Source organism: Haliotis rubra, unplaced genomic scaffold (assembly GCF_003918875.1).
Source record: "Haliotis rubra isolate DU_JTF1 unplaced genomic scaffold, ASM391887v1 Scf556, whole genome shotgun sequence".
Taxonomy (NCBI): domain Eukaryota; kingdom Metazoa; phylum Mollusca; class Gastropoda; order Lepetellida; family Haliotidae; genus Haliotis; species Haliotis rubra.
Window position 1 is genome coordinate 369,693 of NW_025767253.1, and position 20,932 is coordinate 390,624.

At 37.7% G+C, this 20,932-nt stretch overlaps 1 protein-coding gene across 2 annotated transcripts in view; it reads right to left on the minus strand.

The window, feature by feature from the left end:
- Nucleotides 1-11,872: 11,872 nt before the first annotated feature.
- The window catches only part of LOC124253861 (neuropeptide FF receptor 2-like), a 256,788-nt gene continuing 247,728 nt past the window's right edge, over nucleotides 11,873-20,932 (minus strand). For both annotated transcript variants that reach the window (XM_046687709.1, XM_046687710.1), the window contains one exon: nucleotides 11,873-14,422. In XM_046687709.1, the coding sequence (XP_046543665.1) occupies nucleotides 13,518-14,422 (905 nt within the window). In that variant the 3' untranslated portion in view covers nucleotides 11,873-13,517. The remainder of the gene's footprint in view (nucleotides 14,423-20,932) is intronic.

The following is a 20,932-nucleotide window of genomic DNA, read 5'->3' on the forward strand; positions in this document are numbered from 1 at the left end:
ATGGATATGGATATCTGATTAGCTGAAAAACCTATGTGTCCTTAATTTAGATCTTTTGTCGTGGCCTCCTACGAAGGTGTCTACAGACAGGCATTGTGTTGGAATACTTGATCTGAAATGATCAAAGGTCAGGGGTTAGCAGTTTACGGTACCTGGTACAGGGAGCAGTTCTGTTTTCATGTTTTTGAGGATCAGGTTTTCGTGTAAATTATGCAATTCATGTCTGTCAGTAGCAGCTCGCATCATCATCATCATCATCATCATCATCAGTACTCTGAAAAGTGAGCTTTTGTTTCCATCATGAATATTTGTAAAAAACAAAAGCAGCAGAGAAGCTGTCAACTTGACATCCTGCAGAACTCAGCCACACCACCAGCTATATAAATATCTGTGAAGTAGGACTCACTTCAGGATGATGTTTGGAGTCATATAAAATACATCTGTTGTTCTCAAAAGGTTTTCAGAGGCAGGAAAATGTAAACAATTTCAAAATATAGTTTTAGGTGGTGGAGGTTATGTCTCAAAACTTAAGATTTATTTTTTATCATGAACAGAACTGCTTCATTATGATACCTTGAATGACCAAAGTAAATAATCCACAACTGCACATGACCGTGGTCACATTACAAAATTTAAATCAGTCCAGACTGAAGTATTGCGGAGTTCTGTATTAAACAACAATTGTTCCAAGATTGTAGATGTGAGGAAAGTATCTCGTCACTTTTATTCCTTGATTTTATGATTTGTGAGAAGTGATTAAGAAATACATTTGTCATCTGATATTCAGTATCTTGATATACACCTGGGCAAATTCTGAGCACACCTGTGTCATATATTGTGATTGTTATTTGAGTTTCAGAACCTACAAAACATACCTGGTTTCACTTGTTTCATTTAGGACTATAGCGTCACAGTTTGTGCTGGGCACAAGTGAAAATAATTGAACTCGGCGACTGTGAGACAGACAAAGAACTAGACAAGGAATTTTAAAGCCATGAAACAGTTTCAAATCCTGTCATCAGACAGTGAGCAAATTTATTGTCAAAACCAGCTAATTTTGCTCAATTTTCCAACGTTTCTTCTCTTCAGATTTGACCGTTTAAGTTTTTCTTTTATATTTCCATTTGTTTTATTCTTTTATTTCTGTAACTATCAGTAACTGTACTTAATTTTAATAAATAACACTTGTATTATAAATCAGGGGCGGATCCACGATTTTGGGGGAGTGGAGGGTGCACATAAATCATGAAGGTTAGGGGGAAAATGTTTTGGGGGAGGGTGTGTGTATGCAGTGCTATGCACCCAAGATCCACCCCTCTAGATCCACTACTGTGAATACACAGTGCATTTGGAAAGTGGCCAAAAGTAACATGTTATATTTGGGATTACACTTTCTCAGTAAAGTACAGATTCTAGTACTTTTTGGGTTGAGTCCCATTTGGGATTCGGACCTCCACTCTGAGTCAGGCACCAAATTGCCAGCTTCCAGAGCTATGTGGGTTAGACTGCTGACTTAGCGTGCTGGTGATTTGGTGCCTGACTCTAAAACTGTGGGTTCAAATCCCAGGCGGTGATGGGGGTAGCCTGGTGGCTAAAGCATTCGCTTGTCATGCCAAAGACCCATGTTCTATTCCCCGCTTAGGTACAATGTGTGAAGCTCCATTTCTGGTGCGTGTTGATAATGCTGGAATATTGCTTAAAGAGGCATAAAACCAAATTACTGTCACTCACTCGGTCGAGAATGTTTATATGTTTGTTCTTAAACGCAACACTCAGCATTTCAGACATATGGCAGTGACTGGAATCTGCGCTTTACCCAAGTGTAAACCGAAATATTACATGTTACATGTAACACTTGTATTCACAAATCATCTTTAAAGATCTGGGTTAGAAGTGATCTTCAGTAACCCATGCTTGTTGTAAGAGGCGACTAATGGTATCAGGTGGTCAGGCTCGCTGACTTGGTTGACACGTCATCGTATCCCAATTGGGTAGATCCATGCTCATGTTGTTGATCACTGGATTGTCTGGTCCAGACTCAATTATTTACAGACCGCTGCCATATAGCTGGAGTGCGGCAGAAAACTCAACTCACTCACTGTATTCACCAATACCTTGTCCAGGCAGACAATAAGAGATCCTCCTAGACAGTCACTAACACACGCGGTGAGGGAACTGTTTTGCATGCATGTCATGTCCTCTGATAATAGTCTGGGTCTAGATTTTTAAAGCTCTCTTAGCACTAAGATTGTCGTAAGTTAATGTTAATGTATGGGACTTATTACTATCTTAGAGCTAAGAGAGCTTCGAAAATCTAAGCCCTGGTGTCTGTATACAGTCAAAAGAGGTGCATTACATTGTAGACAAAACTGTTTTCGTCATAAAATTAAACAAGCACACAATTTCCAATTATTATTTTAATGAGGAAATATATAATCTGTAATTTTTTTTCCCAGCTGTATATATAATGATAGAAAGATACTTGTGTTTTAACAGGTTTATGGATGTGTTTAATTATCCAGGACAATTAATGTATCATGTTTGTGTAAACATATTGACTGCAGAATAAAGAAAATCCCTTCATGTCTGTTTACTGAAATCATCAGTACTGATCAAGTCTTAAAGGTGATGCAGTGCATGTACTGCCAGGAACCAGTCTCGGCCATGATGGAAACAACAAACAAGAAGAATAAAGCAAATGTTTATTACACATACTGCACATCACAGGTTCAACAACAAACAACAATGAATGGAGTGGACCATTGGGCTGTCCACTTTTAGAGGATCAAGGGCAGCATGCTGTACACAAGCTGCAAAGCCGTGCCTTTTAGCTGCATTTAACATCTGATACCTACTGGTCGCCAATACATAGCCACGATACACATGCTTTCACAACATTCTTAGAGGAGTATGATAATGACTTTGTACCAACTTCAATCAGAATGTACGTTACATATGAGGGAATGTCTGAGTAACTCTGCATTCCTTGGAAACAATGGAGTCAAGACCCATTATGTTTAATAAATGGAGAGTTGCAAGGATGTTTCCCTACATAACTATATTTTATGGCATTTTGTAAAATGCGTCTTGATACAGTTGCATCCTAATGCAGAAACTCTAAATGATCACAAAACCATATCTTTAGAAATAATTGTCGGTTAGAAGCAGCCCCTCATTAAGGGGCTGTACGTGTACACTGCATGTATGAGTGAGTGAGTTTACGCCACTTCTAGCAATATTTCAGCAATATGAACAAGAAAATGAGCTTCACACATTGTACCCAAGTGGAGAATCAAAACGTGGATCTAGAGCATGAAGAGTACATACTTTAACCATGAGGCTACCCCACAGCCATTGTTTCGAGAACACTAAGCATTAAAGTTTCCATGACATTTTGTAATTTGTACTCCACAAGCTTGAGAAGGCAGTGCAATGTATTATGGAGGTGTTTAGCTGTACATTGGTGACCAGTGGATGTCCAGTGTATAAAATAGTTTTGAAATGTAGCCTGTCCAAAACAGTGACCAGACCAGTCCTTAACAAATACAGCCAGTCCCCAAAACAAAAACTCTTCATTCAAACCAAGTAAAGTTAATTTGTTCAAATATTCCCCTAACCAAAGGACGACCTTACTTATTTAACAGACCATCCTTCAGAAATATAAGACTGTAAAGGACGGTAGGACAGGCTATATTTTACACACTGGGATGCCAGTATAAGAAATACTCTGCTACATCTAAAAACTCTTCATTCAAACCAAGTAAAGTTATTTTTTTCAAATATTTCCCGACCAAAGGACGACCTTACTTATTTAACAGACCGTCCTTCAAAAATATAAGACTGTAAAGGACAGTAGGACAGGCTATATTTTACACACTGGGATGCCAGTATAAGAAATACTCTGCTACAACTACAACGCAGCTGGTAGAAAGCATACAGCTTAGGACAGTGTAACATCCTCAAAGAAGAAACTAGTCTTGTTGAGGCATCAGTTTACATGTATGATAGGATCAATATTATGCAGAACTGCCAGTGAAATTATATTAATACAAACATATCTGAATCTGCTTTTGTCTGAAACTACTGGGCCCCACCTGCACAAAGCAATCCTTGGCGTTATAGTTTTTGTTTGTTGTTTGATGCTGAACTCAGCAATACTGCAGCTATATGGCAGCAGTGTGGACCAGTAGCCTTGAAGTGACGTCCATAGTTTATCATGGACTTACGATTGTCAGAGCCAGGATTGCTTTTTGCAGCAGGACCAAGGGAAGAAATACAATCCATAATACTGGAATGTTGACAGATCTATTCCCTTGTATGTCTTGTAAGCTTAAAATAACCTGCCATTTACTATTGATATTTTGTGTACAAAATCAGTTGTAATAGGCAATGGGAATATAGAGACAGGATTATAGAACACATAGGACATAAATATATGGGCAAAAGTTAACTTCAAAAGTTTATTTACTCAGGGACGGATCCAGATGGCGGGTGTGCGTGCGAACCCTCACTCCCTTCTCCCCCAAGTTTTCCCCCCTGAGGAACATTTTCCCCGAACCTTTGGACTTCACGAGTTATGTGCACTCCCCCTTCTCCAAAATCCTGGATCCGCCCCCGTTACTCGTAGACATGCAATCATTTCTGTCTTCTTTTTTTTGTAATTATGATGTAACATCATGTTCATAGGTGGTACAATTTGCCCCAAATGACAATGTAGAGTTGCGGCCCTTAGATGAGGCAGGTGTGTCAACCTGGTTCCCAATGGGCATTACTCTCAGAAGTAGCAGACACTCATATGATGGATGTTACAGTGCTCAATTCTTTCTTTGTGACCTGTATGTTTGTAACCTATTCATGTTTGTATCAATATAATATTCACATCCCTGACAATAGATTTTAGTAACAAACAATACAGCATGTTTGAAAAAAAGTGGGAAGATCGGTATGGAATAACATGTAATATATTGTATGAGTGACATGTAAAATAGTTGTTTAATAAATCTATTTGATCATAAAAATACCTCTGAATTGTTTTTAATATACAGTTGCCAGCTTGGTAACTGACGTTATTTATGATGACATAATTTTCTTTGATTTCTGTTTGCTTAAATGTATTTTGATTTTCTAATTTGCTGTATTAAAGCACCTTGAGCCAATAAGCACCTTCTACTCCGACCAAACTTGCAATGTCTACATTGACTACAGTATTCACTGTGATAAGACATTGGTTCTAACCAAAGAGAATAGGGAATCACTTCAAAAAGCCCTTTTAGTCTGTGTTGATGTTATTTCCTTTCATTTATCTATTCAAAGAAGCGATTCACATCACAGATTCCGAAATATTTCTCTTTCGAAACATCAACCATGTTTGATTTTAACGCCACTCAGCAATATTCCAGCTATATGGCGGCTGGCTGTAAATAATCGAGTCTGGACCAGACAATCCAGTGATCAACAGCATGAGCATTGATCTACAACGTCGTCATATGAGCGAAATATTCTCCAGCACGACGTTAAACCCAATTTCACCTCACCTCACCTCATTGATCTACACAATTGGGATATGATGACATGTCAGTGAGCCTGACCACCCGACCATGAGGTCCACCTGCCACAATGCCATGATTTAATGCAGCATTAATGAGCTCATCCTGGGCTATCCAGGGTATTTTTCTCCACTCTGTTTCGTTAAATACCCTTGACTCCATGCAACCATAACTTAGTTCTGAGACCAGTTTCATGCTAATAATAGCCAGCCTATCAAATTACCTTGTTGTTTCATGCTAATAATAGCCAGCCTATCAAATTACCTTGTTGTTTCATGCTAATAATAGCCAGCCTATCAAATTACCTTGTTGTTTCATGATATAGAATAAGGAGCATAGTATCAGCAGCAGTATAAGAGTGAGTGAGTGAGTGTAGTTTTACCAATATTCCAGCAATAACATGGCAAGGGGACTCCAAAATGAGCATCACACATTGTACCCATGTGGGGAATCAACAGGTCTTCAAAGTGACACATGAACGCTTTAACCACTAGGCTACCCCACCACCTTGCAGTATAAGAAGAGTTGTCTTCACGCGTAACATTTTAAATACTGAATGAATGATAGCAGGACTTCCCTTCCTTTTCCACACATTCTGTCCAGCTAAGCTAAAATGTTTACATCAGTGTTCTGATTTGACTAAATGTTTGAGGACTTGCTTGTATGACATTGCTGACTGACTGACTGAGTTTGGCTTTACGCTGCTTTTAGCAATATTCCAGCAACATCACGGTCGGGGACACCAGAAATGGGCTTCACACGTTGTACCCATGTGGGGATTCGAACCCGGGTCTTCGGCGTGACGAGCCAACGCTTTAACCACTAGGCTACCCCACCGCCTCTTGTATGACATGGTATGAAGCTTCTGTGAAACAGTGTTCTAGTTACATCATGGCGGGATGCAGCCAGAATTGATACAGATGCACATTAAAAGTTCAATTTGATTGGTTTTTAATAATTTAAAAGCTCATGGGCAAGAAACTGTGTGACTAGAGAAATAGATATGTGTCTTCTAAAACAAATCCATGATGATGAATACCTGTGTATACAATAGAGTATCGGGGTCTAACAGAGTTCTTAGGAACTGTTTATAATTTATGGCTAGGGGTGATGATGTTGATTTTAAAGAGGGGTCACTCAATTTGTTCTTTGGAGGATGTGGATCATCAAATTTGTGTCACTTCCCTTCCCCCCAAAATACTGACATTCTAATGTCTATGTCAGTCAGAAATATTGCAATCAATCTGCTTGGGTTGCAGCTTCAATAATACTCCTGGAGAAAATATTTGTAACAAACCATCTTGGCCCTATATTCATTATTAGGATATAACATTCACATTTCATGTCAGATTTACAAGAGAGTATATGTAAGTAAGTTTTTTTTATAAATTGAAAACCAAAAGTTTGTTTTTGGTTGTTTTGCTAATTTTCTTTCTCCAAACAATTCCTAAATCTATGCATGGAGACACAACATAACCTGTATTAAACAGAGCGGATCTAAAAATAAGGCTTTCTTTCCTGTTTTTTCATCATTATTAAAATAAGTGTAAGTTGAAGAAATAAACAGGTATCCCAAAGTATAAACATCCCATAAAGGTCTTGTCACTTACTTGTGCATAATACAAATATATTTAAAAAGCAAATACAGCTGATTTTCATTCCATGCAGAAATATTTGCAACGTGAGAGGTATTTTATCAGCAAAAGAGGTATGTCGCATATGCATCTTATTCGCAAGAACATTTAGAATGTGCATTCAGCAATTAAATATATTGATACAATGGAGAGTTCTCATCTGGGATTATAGTAGTAATTGTATTAACAGCATGTTTTTGTTGTGAAATATCGCATGATAATGTCGGAAAATACTGCTGATAACGCAAATCAATCAAATTGCCCCATCGTCAACCATCAAAGATCGATACTGTTACATTAGGAAGTTATTGGTAAATGTCCAAACAGTTGATTCTGAATTACTTCACATAAAAATATCTTGGTTCCTTATTTGGTAATTTCCAAAGAAAAACTTAAATCATGTATTCATATGAATACTAACTACATGATTTGCCTACAAACTATAACAAATCTGCCATTTTGTTGTAAATATTATCACAGAGGTTGGGGAAACTTCTTGTAAAACATTCATCTACAGAGGTATGATTAAAACAGTACAGTTTAACACAAAAAACCTGTATTTACACTGAGGAGAACTTCATAAAACTTCAGTTATAGTATTAAGTGTTTCCATATACTTTTTGAGTAATGGTTCTGGCACACGTCAGTAAGTGCTCCCTAAACCAATACCATTTGAGATACCGGAGGACCTATACAAGAGAGAGAGAGGGAAGGAAGGATTTGGGTATTATGCCACTTACAGCTACATGCCAGCAATAGGGGACACCGTAAGGGACCATTCATAATTTATGACTGGGGGTGTGTGTGATGATGATTTTTATAGAAAAGCATGTTCAATGTGAATGACCCTCCTCTAAAATTTATGTACAAAGTAAGTGATATCCCCTGCATGTCATGTACAAATTCAATCACCCCCCACCTCCTTTCCCTTAACTTTAAAGCATAATTTTGTAATATTTTTACACACACACACCCCTTACTGCATGTGTACAAAATTGATGACCCCCTACCTCCCAGGAACAAAGTGGGTGAACACACACCCCCACCCCCTCTCTAAATTATGAATGGTCCCTAAATGGGTTTGAATCAAACCCAGGTGTTTGGAGCGATGAGCAAATCCTATAACCACTTGCCTATCCAATCGACTCTTATCACAGCTGGATAGACAAAGAAACATACTTATTTAGGGGAGTTTTTTCAAAACTAAGTTAGGATTTTTTAAGACATATATTTCCTAGGTCAGACCAATTATATTTCTTGTTTTATGGATTTTTGTCCTCAGAAAACCTAAAGGCAGGAGAAAAAAAGAAAATCACCAGTCAATATAATATTCCATTTAAATGCTAAAAGTATTTTACATATGGCAGTTTATGAGGTGTATATGGGGCAAAAACACTCTAAAAAATTTCTTCTAAGTATATATTTTGAGCCAATAAAAACAGGATTTTATTTTTTGAGCGGGAAAAATTGCTTTTTATTTTTTATCTTGTTCTTGAAAAACTATGACTGGTGGATCTGTAAAACAAAATAAAATTGGTCTGGCTTTATGTTAGATTACAAATCTGTGAAAGTGAACTTGTGTCAATGGGCCCTAGAGAGGTAGTTTATGGAATGAAGAGATGACTCAAGACTTTAACCAGTAAATAAGACACACTTTGAATTACATTGGGGAGTACAAAAACTTGGAATCTGGTGCCAGAATCAAATCGGGACTTGAAGTCATGTTTCTTAATAATAGTGTTTAAAATAAGGGGAATACTTTACGTTGTATAATACCATCATTTAAACTGCCATACCATCATATCGTATATGCAGTCCACAATACCTAAAGCCAATTTAATTGTTACTATAAATAATATTTCATTTCAGTATGTAATATGCTCATGTTTGATGATTTCTCTATATTTGCTTTCTTACAGATTCTTTCATGCAGGCCACTTCCATACAATGAAGGACTGATTGACACATTTCGAAACCCTCTGGTGAAAACCGTGAAAGAAGCACTGAGATACGCCCATAGGGGCCAAAATCACCGTGGTTGGAAAAGTGGAACAAGTTAGTATTATTAGGGAATCACATAATTCTAATCAATTCGACGTTATTTGATAATTTGTCTCAAAACAGTACCAGATGTAACATTAAAAACTAAACAAAACAAGAAAAATATTTTCATTTACAAAATAACAATTTAAATATAAGTTCACATTTTGTGTCATTTAATTAGTGAATTCCTTTCTGTCAAGATGTCACAGGCATTTGAGGCTGATTTAAAGACGGTCACGCTCGCAGAAGAAAATCACAACATTGCCGTAAAACTCTGGGGTAATTAATCATCGTTGGATGCCCCAATGAATCAGCTCATTAAGGTTTCGCATGTTTGTACAAAAGAGTACAAATTTAAAAAAGACCTGAACTCCACAAGTTTGACGACAGTTGAGGTGAGCAACAGATGATTTTGAATACCCTAGTAAATGACATCTATGAACACATATTACTTAGAAAACAATTTACTTAATTTCTACCATCTGCATCATTCAGGAAATATATCTTAAAAGCTCTATTGTAATATATGCTTAAGGAAGTATAATGTAACATTTTGAAAACACGAAACAATTGTGTGATAAAAAAAAACATTCATTTCTAGACTCATCATATTCTCTTGTAGGTAGTCGAACAAAAAGTAGAGATGATGGAAGGAGAGGTGGATGGAATTGGATTTGGCGAGTAAGTAAATGTTTAAGTTGATATTCACACCATCGATGAATACCATGTATTTACTTTATATTTTTTTACTTTTTAAGCATTACATAATTCAAGGGAATATCATTGCCACTGTTTATTGAATAGCACTGACCCTTGGTGCAAACCAGAATCCCAGTCATTAGTAACAGGTAAAGAAATGGTGAGCTCACAGCAACACATCTGTCTCAGTATTTCTATGAGACATAGAGTTCTTGTTTGACATTACTGAGAGTCAACATCTATACCTAGGTTTGCTTGGCATCACTAGAGTCAATAGAGACAGCATCTATACCATGGTTTGCATGATGTTGTTACATGGCATTACGGTGAGCCCAAAGAGACAGCATCTATGCCTGGGTTTGCATGGCGTTATTACATGGCATTACTGTGAGACCATAACAGATAGAAGCTATCCCTGGGTTTGCATCGCAGTACTGCAAGACCATAACAGATAGAAGCTATCCCTGGGTTTGCATTGCAGTACTGCAAGACCATAACAGATAGAAGCTATCCCTGGGTTTGCATTGCAGTACTGCAAGACCATAACAGATAGAAGCTATCCCTGGGTTTGCATCGCAGTACTGCAAGACCATAACAGATAGAAGCTATCCCTGGGTTTGCATCGCAGTACTGCAAGACCATAACAGATAGAAGCTATCCCTGGGTTTGCATCGCAGTACTGCAAGACCATGACAGATAAAAGCTGTCCCTGGGGTTCATGGCAGTATTACATGGCATTACTGTGAGACAATAGCAAACAGCACCTATGCCTGGGTTTGCATGGCGTTCATGTGAGCCCTCAGCCACAAGACTGATCCCTCACATGAAAGAGCTGATCGTGCAACATGAAACAGCAGGGAACCCCTCGTTTCTAGTGTTTAGTGTAGATCCAAGGAACAATTTAACACTGGGTCCATGGACACAGCAGCAATCACATAACGATACGGAATAACAGCAGCAATCAGTTCATGGTTGACATGACAACACTGTAACTGAGTATTTGGTCCATGGACTAATAGCAATCACATGTTAGGAAATAACAGCAACAATCAATGGGTCAATGGTAGAAAGGGATAACATCAACATGGCCTAAAATAATACAAGATATCACTCAGAAGTTAAAGAATTCTCTTCTTTCAAATCAGAGTCAGCCTGTCACAGCATGACAGATGAACTATTGCAATACAAAAGGATCTTTCTTTAACTACAGTGAGTAGCACAGTATTCATTAAACAGAAAAACATAGCAATGTTAATATACAAATCCTTTGGGGTGGCACTGAACAGGAAATACAAGAATCCAAAGTGGGCTATTGATCAACAAGACAAATTTCTAAAACAATACTACATCACCACATATTGCAGATCTGAAAAACTTCAGACATCCTGAGATCCAAATAATCTTTACAACACAAATTTACAATTATTATTCACAACAAATAATATTCTTGCATTCAGCAAAATATTTGTACAATTTCCTTACTTATTTCAAACATGACATATAGACCAGACTATTTCGTATCTGTTGTCACTAAGCTAACATACATATGGCATAGTTGATGAGGATGAAGAGTAAAGTACAAGACGATTTGGTTTGGTTGTTGTTTAACGCCACACTCAGCAATATTCCAGCTATATGGCGGCGGCCTGTAAATAATTGCGTCTGGACCTGACAATCCAGTGATCAACAGCATGGAGTACGAGAAGAAGGAATCGTAACCATCATTTGATATTCTGGAAGGAGACTGGGACTTCATCAAGTGTTCACCAAATAACCCCACTCAGGTAACAAACAAACTCCCAAAAATATAAAAAATTTAAAAAAAATTCCAAAAAGGAGTCCCAGAGAAAGTTTTAAAAAATTATTCATTTGATATTCAGGGGAGGTAATTTAAAAAAAGAAGTGTTACAAAAAAAAAGAAAAGTTTCCAGGAAGATTGAATTTTTAAAAAAATTTGGTTCGGACTGTTGAAAGAAACTGTGAAAGAATATATTGTTGCAGGGTGTATTTTCTTTAAAATCTGTAGACTCATTGTTTTCATGAAAAGGTGTTTGGTTTTGCAGCTGTACCGGAATAAATATCTTGTCTCCATACAAAATACAAAACTCTTTCCATAATTTCAAATGGCATACACTTAAAAAATAGTCAACATCTCTGACATAGCACAGCCTATGAATTCATTCTTGTTTTGAATAGCAATAATGTTTTCATGATAACGTTACCTTTTGATTTGTTGTCATTACAACCCCACAGAATATCAAATAGCAGATCCCGAAGAGATAAGTTGTTCATGAACAAGTCAGGGGCATTGTTGCCTCATATACCTTGTGACATTATTTATGAAATCATTTCTTTTCCTTGATTATTTTTGAAAATTGTCAAACAAGGATGCATGGTAATTCATGAAGGTTGAACAAATAGCCCTGTTAAACAATCCTCAAAAAGTCACAATTTTCTAAGTGTTCGTGACTCTTTGATGTCCTTGTGTAAGTATATTCCAGGGTAGCTTTGTGAAATCCCATCAATATCCTAAATACAGGTATTATAATGGTCTGATTTGATTGTAAGCGATCAAGTCCCTCAGTTTTCGTGCAGTCAAAATGGATGCAGAAGAACTCCATTTTGCCATCATCCTAGTAAGTATGGTTTTACGCCACTTTTAGCAACATTCCAATAACATCATGGCAGGGGACACCAGAAATGGGCCAATTGTAAGCAATCAGGTCACTCTCAATAGACGCTAAAGAACTCCACTTCAGTATCTTCCTAGCTATTTGTCATTTTATGTCACAAATGTGTGGCCCATGAAAAACCTACAGCCATGAAATCAAGTCCACATTCTAGTCTGAGAGATATTGCATGATCTGACCTGTTGCTGCAGATATAAGACGGAATATGTTATGCATACAAACTGCCTCTGTTCTCGAGCAGACGCAGGAAGATTCGGCTCAGGATGAAAACCATCTGTACATCTTGACCATTCTGTCAGCAGCCAGCTGGTAATCAGACAAGTTGTCAACATAACAATCTCAAAGATGAACGTGACCATCACCGTTTTGCCTTTCAGTGTGTTCTTTGGAACATGGTAACTGAATGGACTAAAAAAACAGACATATCTGTTCTTCTGCTTCCTCCATTCTCTTGTAAATACTGATTTGAAAGTGAAGGACTAATACTATTTCGAGAATCATCCAAGATTAAAGATGCCCTGCAAAAAACGTTTCAAGACCAACAGCAGTCTCTCATAAGATTCTTATGTAAGAGACAACCTTACTTATAAGAATAAAACATGTCTATCAAAGCATTGCAGCATCAAATCTTTCAGAATAGACATGCAAATATTTCAGTATATTCATCAGCAGTAGCAATGGTAACATTTATCATTTCAACAGCATTGTCAGAGAATATTGTTGTGTGACATATTTCTAAAATGTAAATACACAGACATTTTGCAGTATTTCATTCACCTTAACAAGTCTCATTGCAACAATAAACATCTCGGATAGATCATGTTTTAAGCTTGCTAAACGTCCATCTCCTTGGGATAAGAGGTGACGGTCTTGGTGAAGATTTGATTTTCTTGAAATTGTTGTCACTAGCAGATCGTGGCATACCCTTCGGGAATGTCCAAATGTTCAACCGATGGAAACCGCAGCAGTGGTGCTTTAGACAAAACTTCAGAACTTCTCACACATTTCAGTCTTTTCTTTGCTTTTGGATTATCATCATTGTCACTTTTGTCTACATCCAGGAACAAATCGCTCCTTGTGAGCCGATGCTTTGTATTTGGGGTTAGTGGCATTGAATTCAAGATGCCATCATCGTCACTAATACTGATAACAATTTTAACTTCTTCTTCAACAATGGCAGTCATATTTTCTGCATTTTCAGTTTCATGAACAGGACTAGCAATTAACTTGTTGTTTTCATTAGCATCACTTTCACCTTCGATTTCATCACAAATATTCGTCTCTTGAGTATTTTCTCTCATCATTTCATTACCCTTATCAAACACTTCATCACTTCCACAAGAATTATTGTCTTCCATCTTGTTTTCATGTGAAGAAAGTCGGCCATTTGTAATCAGGGGAGCTAACTCTACTGTACTGCCATTTCCAACTTTGTTAGTCGTCCCCCCTGTTGTTTCTCTGAATTTGAACAGTGCTCTCCCCTGTAACAAAGGACTGTTCCGCGGCATTTCATTCTTTTGTCTAACACTGACAATTTTCCCTTCTTTCATAATTACAGATGTCCCATCTTGACGAATGATGGAGGTTCCATTTCCATGTTTGGATGCATTTCGCATGAGTTCCGTGACACTTTTCTCTCTCTTAAAATTTGCCCGAGGATTTTTCTTGATTTGACTGTTAAGACTTGATGTTGAATGATACATGAACTCTGGATCAGGTGAAGAAGGAGAACGTCCAGTGCTCCGTCTAGTTGAGAAGAGGTTCGACAAACGTCGAAATGACATCATCCCGCCATCATCATGTAATGTGTCTGTAAACACAAAATAACACAAACATTACAACTAATCTTATATCTTGACAGAATGGCACCACATACACCATTTTAAATATACACAAAATTTGCTGAACATAAAAAAACATTTATTACAACCATAAATGCAGCTAAAATTACAACAATTTCGCTGAAAAGAAAATACATGATTAAAAATAAAAGCTGAATAATCCATCATATTAGAATAACATCTGTAAAGAGCTAATGCCATATTGTTACCTGTAATAACCAATAATACATATAATAAATTTATCTTGTATATGTTTTAAATGAAATAAAACAAATTTCTCATCAAACATGAATGTATATATTTGGGATAAGAGAAAATGTGCAAGATGCCAAAAAGACACAAAAGATAGAAAAGATGACATTTGTAAATATTGCATAAAATTGAATAAGTAGTCATGACAAAATTCCCATAGGATGCAAAACTGAAATAAAAAGCTATGGCCAGACCAATTTTATTTCTTGTTTTACTGATTTTTGTGCTCAGAAAACCTAAAGGCAGGAGGGAAAAAAAAAAAATAAAATAAAATCACCAGTCAAAGCAAAAACCCACATCAGTTTTCATATGAACTCTTTTGGTTTGTTTATATCAACTAAAAATAAGTTGAGTGAGTTTAGGTTTCACACTGATTTCAAGAGTATTTCACTTATATCACATAAACATCAGGATTTTACTTATTAAGCGGGGATAATTAATTTTCATTTTTTTAATTATTCTTGAAAAAATGACCGGTGGATCCGTAAAACAAGAAATAAAAGTGGTCTGGACGATCTAAAAAATTATATGACACTGAAACACAAACTAAGCATAACCATCCTGTTTACAACTAACAGTCAATAACCAGCACATACAAAAAATAACAGAAAAATGATAATCATGCATACAAAAAATCCATTTTTATTATTAAAATAAATCATAAATATCGAAAGGTAATGAAAAGAAATCAAACTCAAATCATGAAATAAGAGTGAGCAGGCAATGACTTCAAACAGCACAATATAAACGAGGTTACTGCAATACTTATTCATAGTGATGCAAACTTATTGTAGCCACTCGGGGCATCAATAATTGGCCATGGACTTCTTTGCAAAAATCAATGTCACGGAAATACGGTATAAAATATGTATTAGTCAGGCCAGGCAAATGTAATTACTTGTTTTACACATCTATCTGTGACTTTTAAACTATTATAAGTAAAATATAACAAATGATACACAATCAATGTCTTCCAACCATGGTAACATTGTTTCTCAAAACTGCATTATGGTGAAGTTTGTTCTCATCTCATTGAGGCATTAAGATTTACAAGAAATGTAAATATAATTGTTTGTTTCAAGCAATTATTATTTTACTTGGCCTATATTCTGTGTTATGTATAACGAGGGTGTCCCATAACGCAGGGGTCATCCATGGACCCCAAGACCTGCATTATGGCAAGGGATGCCATAAAAGACACAATGTAGTAAAAACTACAGACCTGGGACCCATTTCACAAAGCAATTGTAGCGCTAGGGTCATCGTAACTCCCATACTTTAACATAGACTTACGACTGTCGTTGTGCTATGATAGCTTTGTCAAACGGGTCCCTGGAAATTGAATTCCATGAATTTAAAAAATTATTCTATGCTGCTTTCAGGGATGGATGGTTAAAAAATCTCAAAAACAAGTAATAAATAGTTCCAGCCTAATCACAATTTGTTTTATTTAAGTTGCAGCAGCACACCAATTACATCAGATCTACATACCAGCCATTACACTGGAACAAGTGTAAACCATTGACTGTATCACGGAGCATCAGTCCTGCTGTGTGTGGGAGTGAGCCCATATTATTGCTGCAGCAATCATATCAACATCTTATCACAGAAGCCAGACAGCTAAGTCTGTTGCACATGATCCAGTGGTTGATGTCCATGATCTATGATGTTTGGTCATGATAACACAGACAAAACAGTGAAATACAACCGGGCAAATCTTGGAGTACAATGATAGATGACTGATTGATTCAGACCAGACTCTACTGATCAATTGATTGGGCACAATGAGCAATGATGATGATGAGGAGGAGGAGGAGGAGGAGGAGGAGGAGGAGGAGGAGGAGGAATCATCATTGCCATCCTCAAATTCTGAAGCCTCTGAAAACCCTTTGAGAACAACAGATGTATTTTAGATGAATTCGAACATCATCTTAAAGTGAGTCCTACTTCACAGAGATTTATATAGCTGGTGGTGTGGCAGAGTTCTGGAGCATGTCAGGTAGACTGTTTCTCTAAACCATTTGTTTTTATACCCATGATAAAAAGGAGAGGAGACAAGAATGATGATGATGATGATGATGATGATGATGATGGATCTGGACCGAGTTCCTCATGGTAATCTTGAGAGTTAAGGCATTTGTACCTCCCATCATTTAACATGAGAACTGAGGTTGTCTCAAGGTCAAGATCACTTTCAACCCTGAATGGTAATAGACACTGTGTTCAGCGACACTACAGAACACAGAAGCATCTGCACAGTGTCTGTAATGGCAAGTTTGTTAAACCACGCTTTGAACAGTGTTCCAGTTACATCACAGCACGTCAGTTAGATGAGGAAGAGAAGACAAAACTGATGCAGATCTTCCACGTTTACCACTCTGGTGAAACACTGGGTTCAGAGCTCACAAACCTAGAAACACAATCAAGACAAATCTTCAACTTGAGCCCAAGCCAAAGGGACACAACTCTGCCACTTTGAGCAATGGTCCAGCAATATCACGGCTGGGGACACCAGAAATAGGCTTCACACATTGTACCCATGTGGGAAATCAAACCGGGTCTTCGGCATGACGATCGAATGCTTTAACTAATAGACTACCCCACCTCCCAACTAAAACAAGAAGATTGTTGACAGATTACATCATTCTCATTTGGAGCATTTGGTTTACTTCTGATCATTCTGAAATGTCGACAGAGAAGAAAAAAGGAATCAAAACATTTGCCATCCTCAGATATATCAAGTCATCCAACCCTCAAAGTTTGGCCCAGTAGATTCACACTAAAGAGTATTGTACACCAAGTACACCATTTTCCCAGTAATAGGGCCCGTAAGTAGGTCACCTTTCGTTGTTTAGTACTTCCCGTGACAAACAACATCTTATACCTATTCTAATGGTCTCATGGTTCTCATTGGCCAGCCCCCGAACAATCAAGTCTACCCAGCCTTAAAGTATGTTTGGCCCAGTTAGGTTTACACTGAAGAATATCGTACAGGAGGTTCACTCATTTGACAGTAACAGGTATATAGAGGCAGTGATGTCCAAGGAGGCTACATCCACTTTAAGGTGGACTTGCAGTACCGAAAGGCTTTCTACATAATCATTCAATCTATTCCTACTAACACTTTCAAAACAATTTCTACTGCATCAAAACAGAGTGGTTACAAAGATAAAATAGACCTGTAATCGATTTCTATTTTGATTTCAGCGTTGGATTAATCAAATCAAATCCATAAACCACAACAATAAAATTGTTAAAAATTCTCAGGATCATAAATATATGTGTTCATTTTCTCTTTGCTGGACACAATATCATTTAAATAATCACCTCAAACAAATCCACTGCTTGTTTGACATCACCGAGATGAGGCCTGTCTTCTGCCAAGGTTTATATTAACTACCTAAATGTTTAGAGAGTAAAGCCAATTGCTTATCTATAGGATGCATTTCAGATAAATATTTAAAACTTATGCCTGCTAACACCAACATAAAACTGCAGCTGTCGAGCTGCATGGTAATGTATATGTGCAAAATCTGGAGCAATTCATCCCCCCATCAATTCCACAATGAGGATTCCTTGGGAATTTACAACAAATGTCTATGAAAAACACTTCAAGACCCTCCTTGCCTCAACCTGAACCAAAAATGAACAGTTCGAGTGGCAATGGTGCCATGAAAACGGTCATTATTACCATGTGCCAGAAAATTTGGAAGATTAACTGCAAACAGACATCAGATAAAGATATGAGATCAAAGAGAAGTTGATTTTGTAATATAGAAATAAAAATAAAGAAAAAGACACATCCTGAAAAGTTCAAGTAGAGATGATATCATAAAAAAATTACTTTTCACTAAGTGTCAGATAACATGGAAGATGTAGAGTGAGTGAGTGAGTTGGGTTTATGCTGCCTTCAGCAATATTCCACCAATATCACAGCAGAGGACACCAGAAATCGGCCTCACACATTGTACCCATGTGGGGAATCGAACCAGGGTCTTTGGTGTGACAAGCAAACACTTTAACCACTAGACCACCCCACCACCCCATTTTACTGATTGAGTGAGTTGGGGTTTATGCTGCCTTTACAATATTCTACCAATGATCATGGCTGGGGACACCAGAAATGGGCTTTGCATATTGTACCCATGTGATTAATCAGACCTGGGCCTTTGTTGTGACAAGCAAGCACTTTAACCACAAGGCTACCACAGAACCCCTAACTGCCCTATCTGAGACATCGGATAAAGACATGAGATAAAAGATAAATTGATTTTGAAATACAAAAGGACGAACAAACATATCATTAACATCATTCTATTAAATTTTTACAGCACAATTATAACTGCTCAAATGTTTACACCATTATCATGTACTCTTATAACTGCACTTAATTATCTTCCTTGACTCCACGGGTGGTGTCCACCAGTAGGTTCCTAGTCACATCACCATCTCGTCCTACCGGGTACCCATGCCTTGGGTGAATGAGTGAGTGAGTTTAGTTTTACGTTGCTTTTAGCAATATTCCAGCAATATCACAGTGGGGACACAAGAAACTGGCTTCACACATTGTGCTCATGTGGGGAAACAAACCCAGTTTGCAGATGTATTTGATGAATGCCATTGTATTCTGGATAGCTGATCATGGTGTTAATCACTGGATTGTCTGCTCCAGACTCAATTAATTACAGATTGCTGTGATACAGATGGAATATTGCTGAGTGTAGCATCAATCAACCAGCCAACAAAAATAAAAAGTAAATAAGTGAAAAATACAAATGAACACTTCCCATGGTATTGTGTTCTGACAAATTCCACATTAGACAAATCTCCAACATTCTCCACTTATCTCAAAATCTGACAACTTCCATTAGCTTTTATTAATGTAATGATTCTGTATAGGAAAACTAACTAAATGTCCATTAACCAGTTAACCAGAAAGTATCAAAAAACGCCTTAACGTCCCAACACCAGATGGGGCCTCAAATCATTGGTAAGTGAAGTTCATCTTTAAAATACATACAAACCAGAAAGACATTTTTCATCTTGGTATATGCGTTTTTCAGAAACTCTTAACATTTTTCAAATAATTTGATAATTACAAGGTGCGTCATGGAACAGAACTTAATTCAGGGATTAATAATAATTTGGAAATTTGTCAAAAATCTTTACAAGAAGAAAAGCAATTTGGATTATTCAGTTTGTGAATACATCATATAGATGTAATAAACAGCGTGGTTTTCTCCGAGTGTCAGTGATTTCGCAGAACCTAACTGTCGAGTAGGCAGGATTTCCAACCAATCAAAAACCACTTTAGGATCTACATGAGAAATGTGTTGTGAATTTAGCTGGGAATTCTGATTACTGTATCCTCTTCACATGTCTTAGATTGATGAATGAATGGACGAGGGGCGCTCTCTCATATAGCTGACACTGGTCGTTGACATGCTGATAGTTGGCTCAGAGGATGCTGCCAGAAGCCAGTCAGTGCTGTGGGTATGCTGGTTCTCAAAAATAGTTCAGGACAACCTGAGCGCTTTCATATTACTATAGCCACCATATGATTCTGCCCTGCGATCCTTAACAGGAGACAAGCATAGGGTGCTGGGGACCTATTCTGTCCTGGATTCCCACAGGAAGTCAAGCATTAAGTGATGGGGACCTATTCTGTCTACAGGGGACCTATTCTGGATTCCCACAGGGAAGACAAGCATGGGGTACTGGGGACCTATTGTGTTTCCCGGATTCCCACAGGAAGACAAGTATGAGGTACTGGGGACTGATTCTGTCCTGGATTCCCACAGGAAGACAAGTATGGGGTACTGGGGACCTATTCTGTCCCTGTCCTGGAACCCCACAGGGAGACAAGCATGGGGTACTGGGTGACCTATACTGTCCTGGATACAGGAAGACAAGCATGATGGGGTACTGTACTGGGGACCTATTCTGTCTTGGATTCCCACAGGAAGACAAGCATTAAGTATGGGGACCTATTCTGTCTTGGGTTCCCACAGGGAAGACAAGCAGGTACTGGGGTACTGGGGACCTATTCAAGCATTAAGTGATGGGGTCCTATTCTGTCTTGGATTCCCACAGGGAGACAAGCATGGGGACTCCCATAGGGAGACAAGCATGGGGTACTGGGGACCTATTATGTCCTGGGATTCCCACAGAGAGACAAGCATGAGGTACTGGGGACCTATTATGTCCTGGATTCTCACAGGGAGACA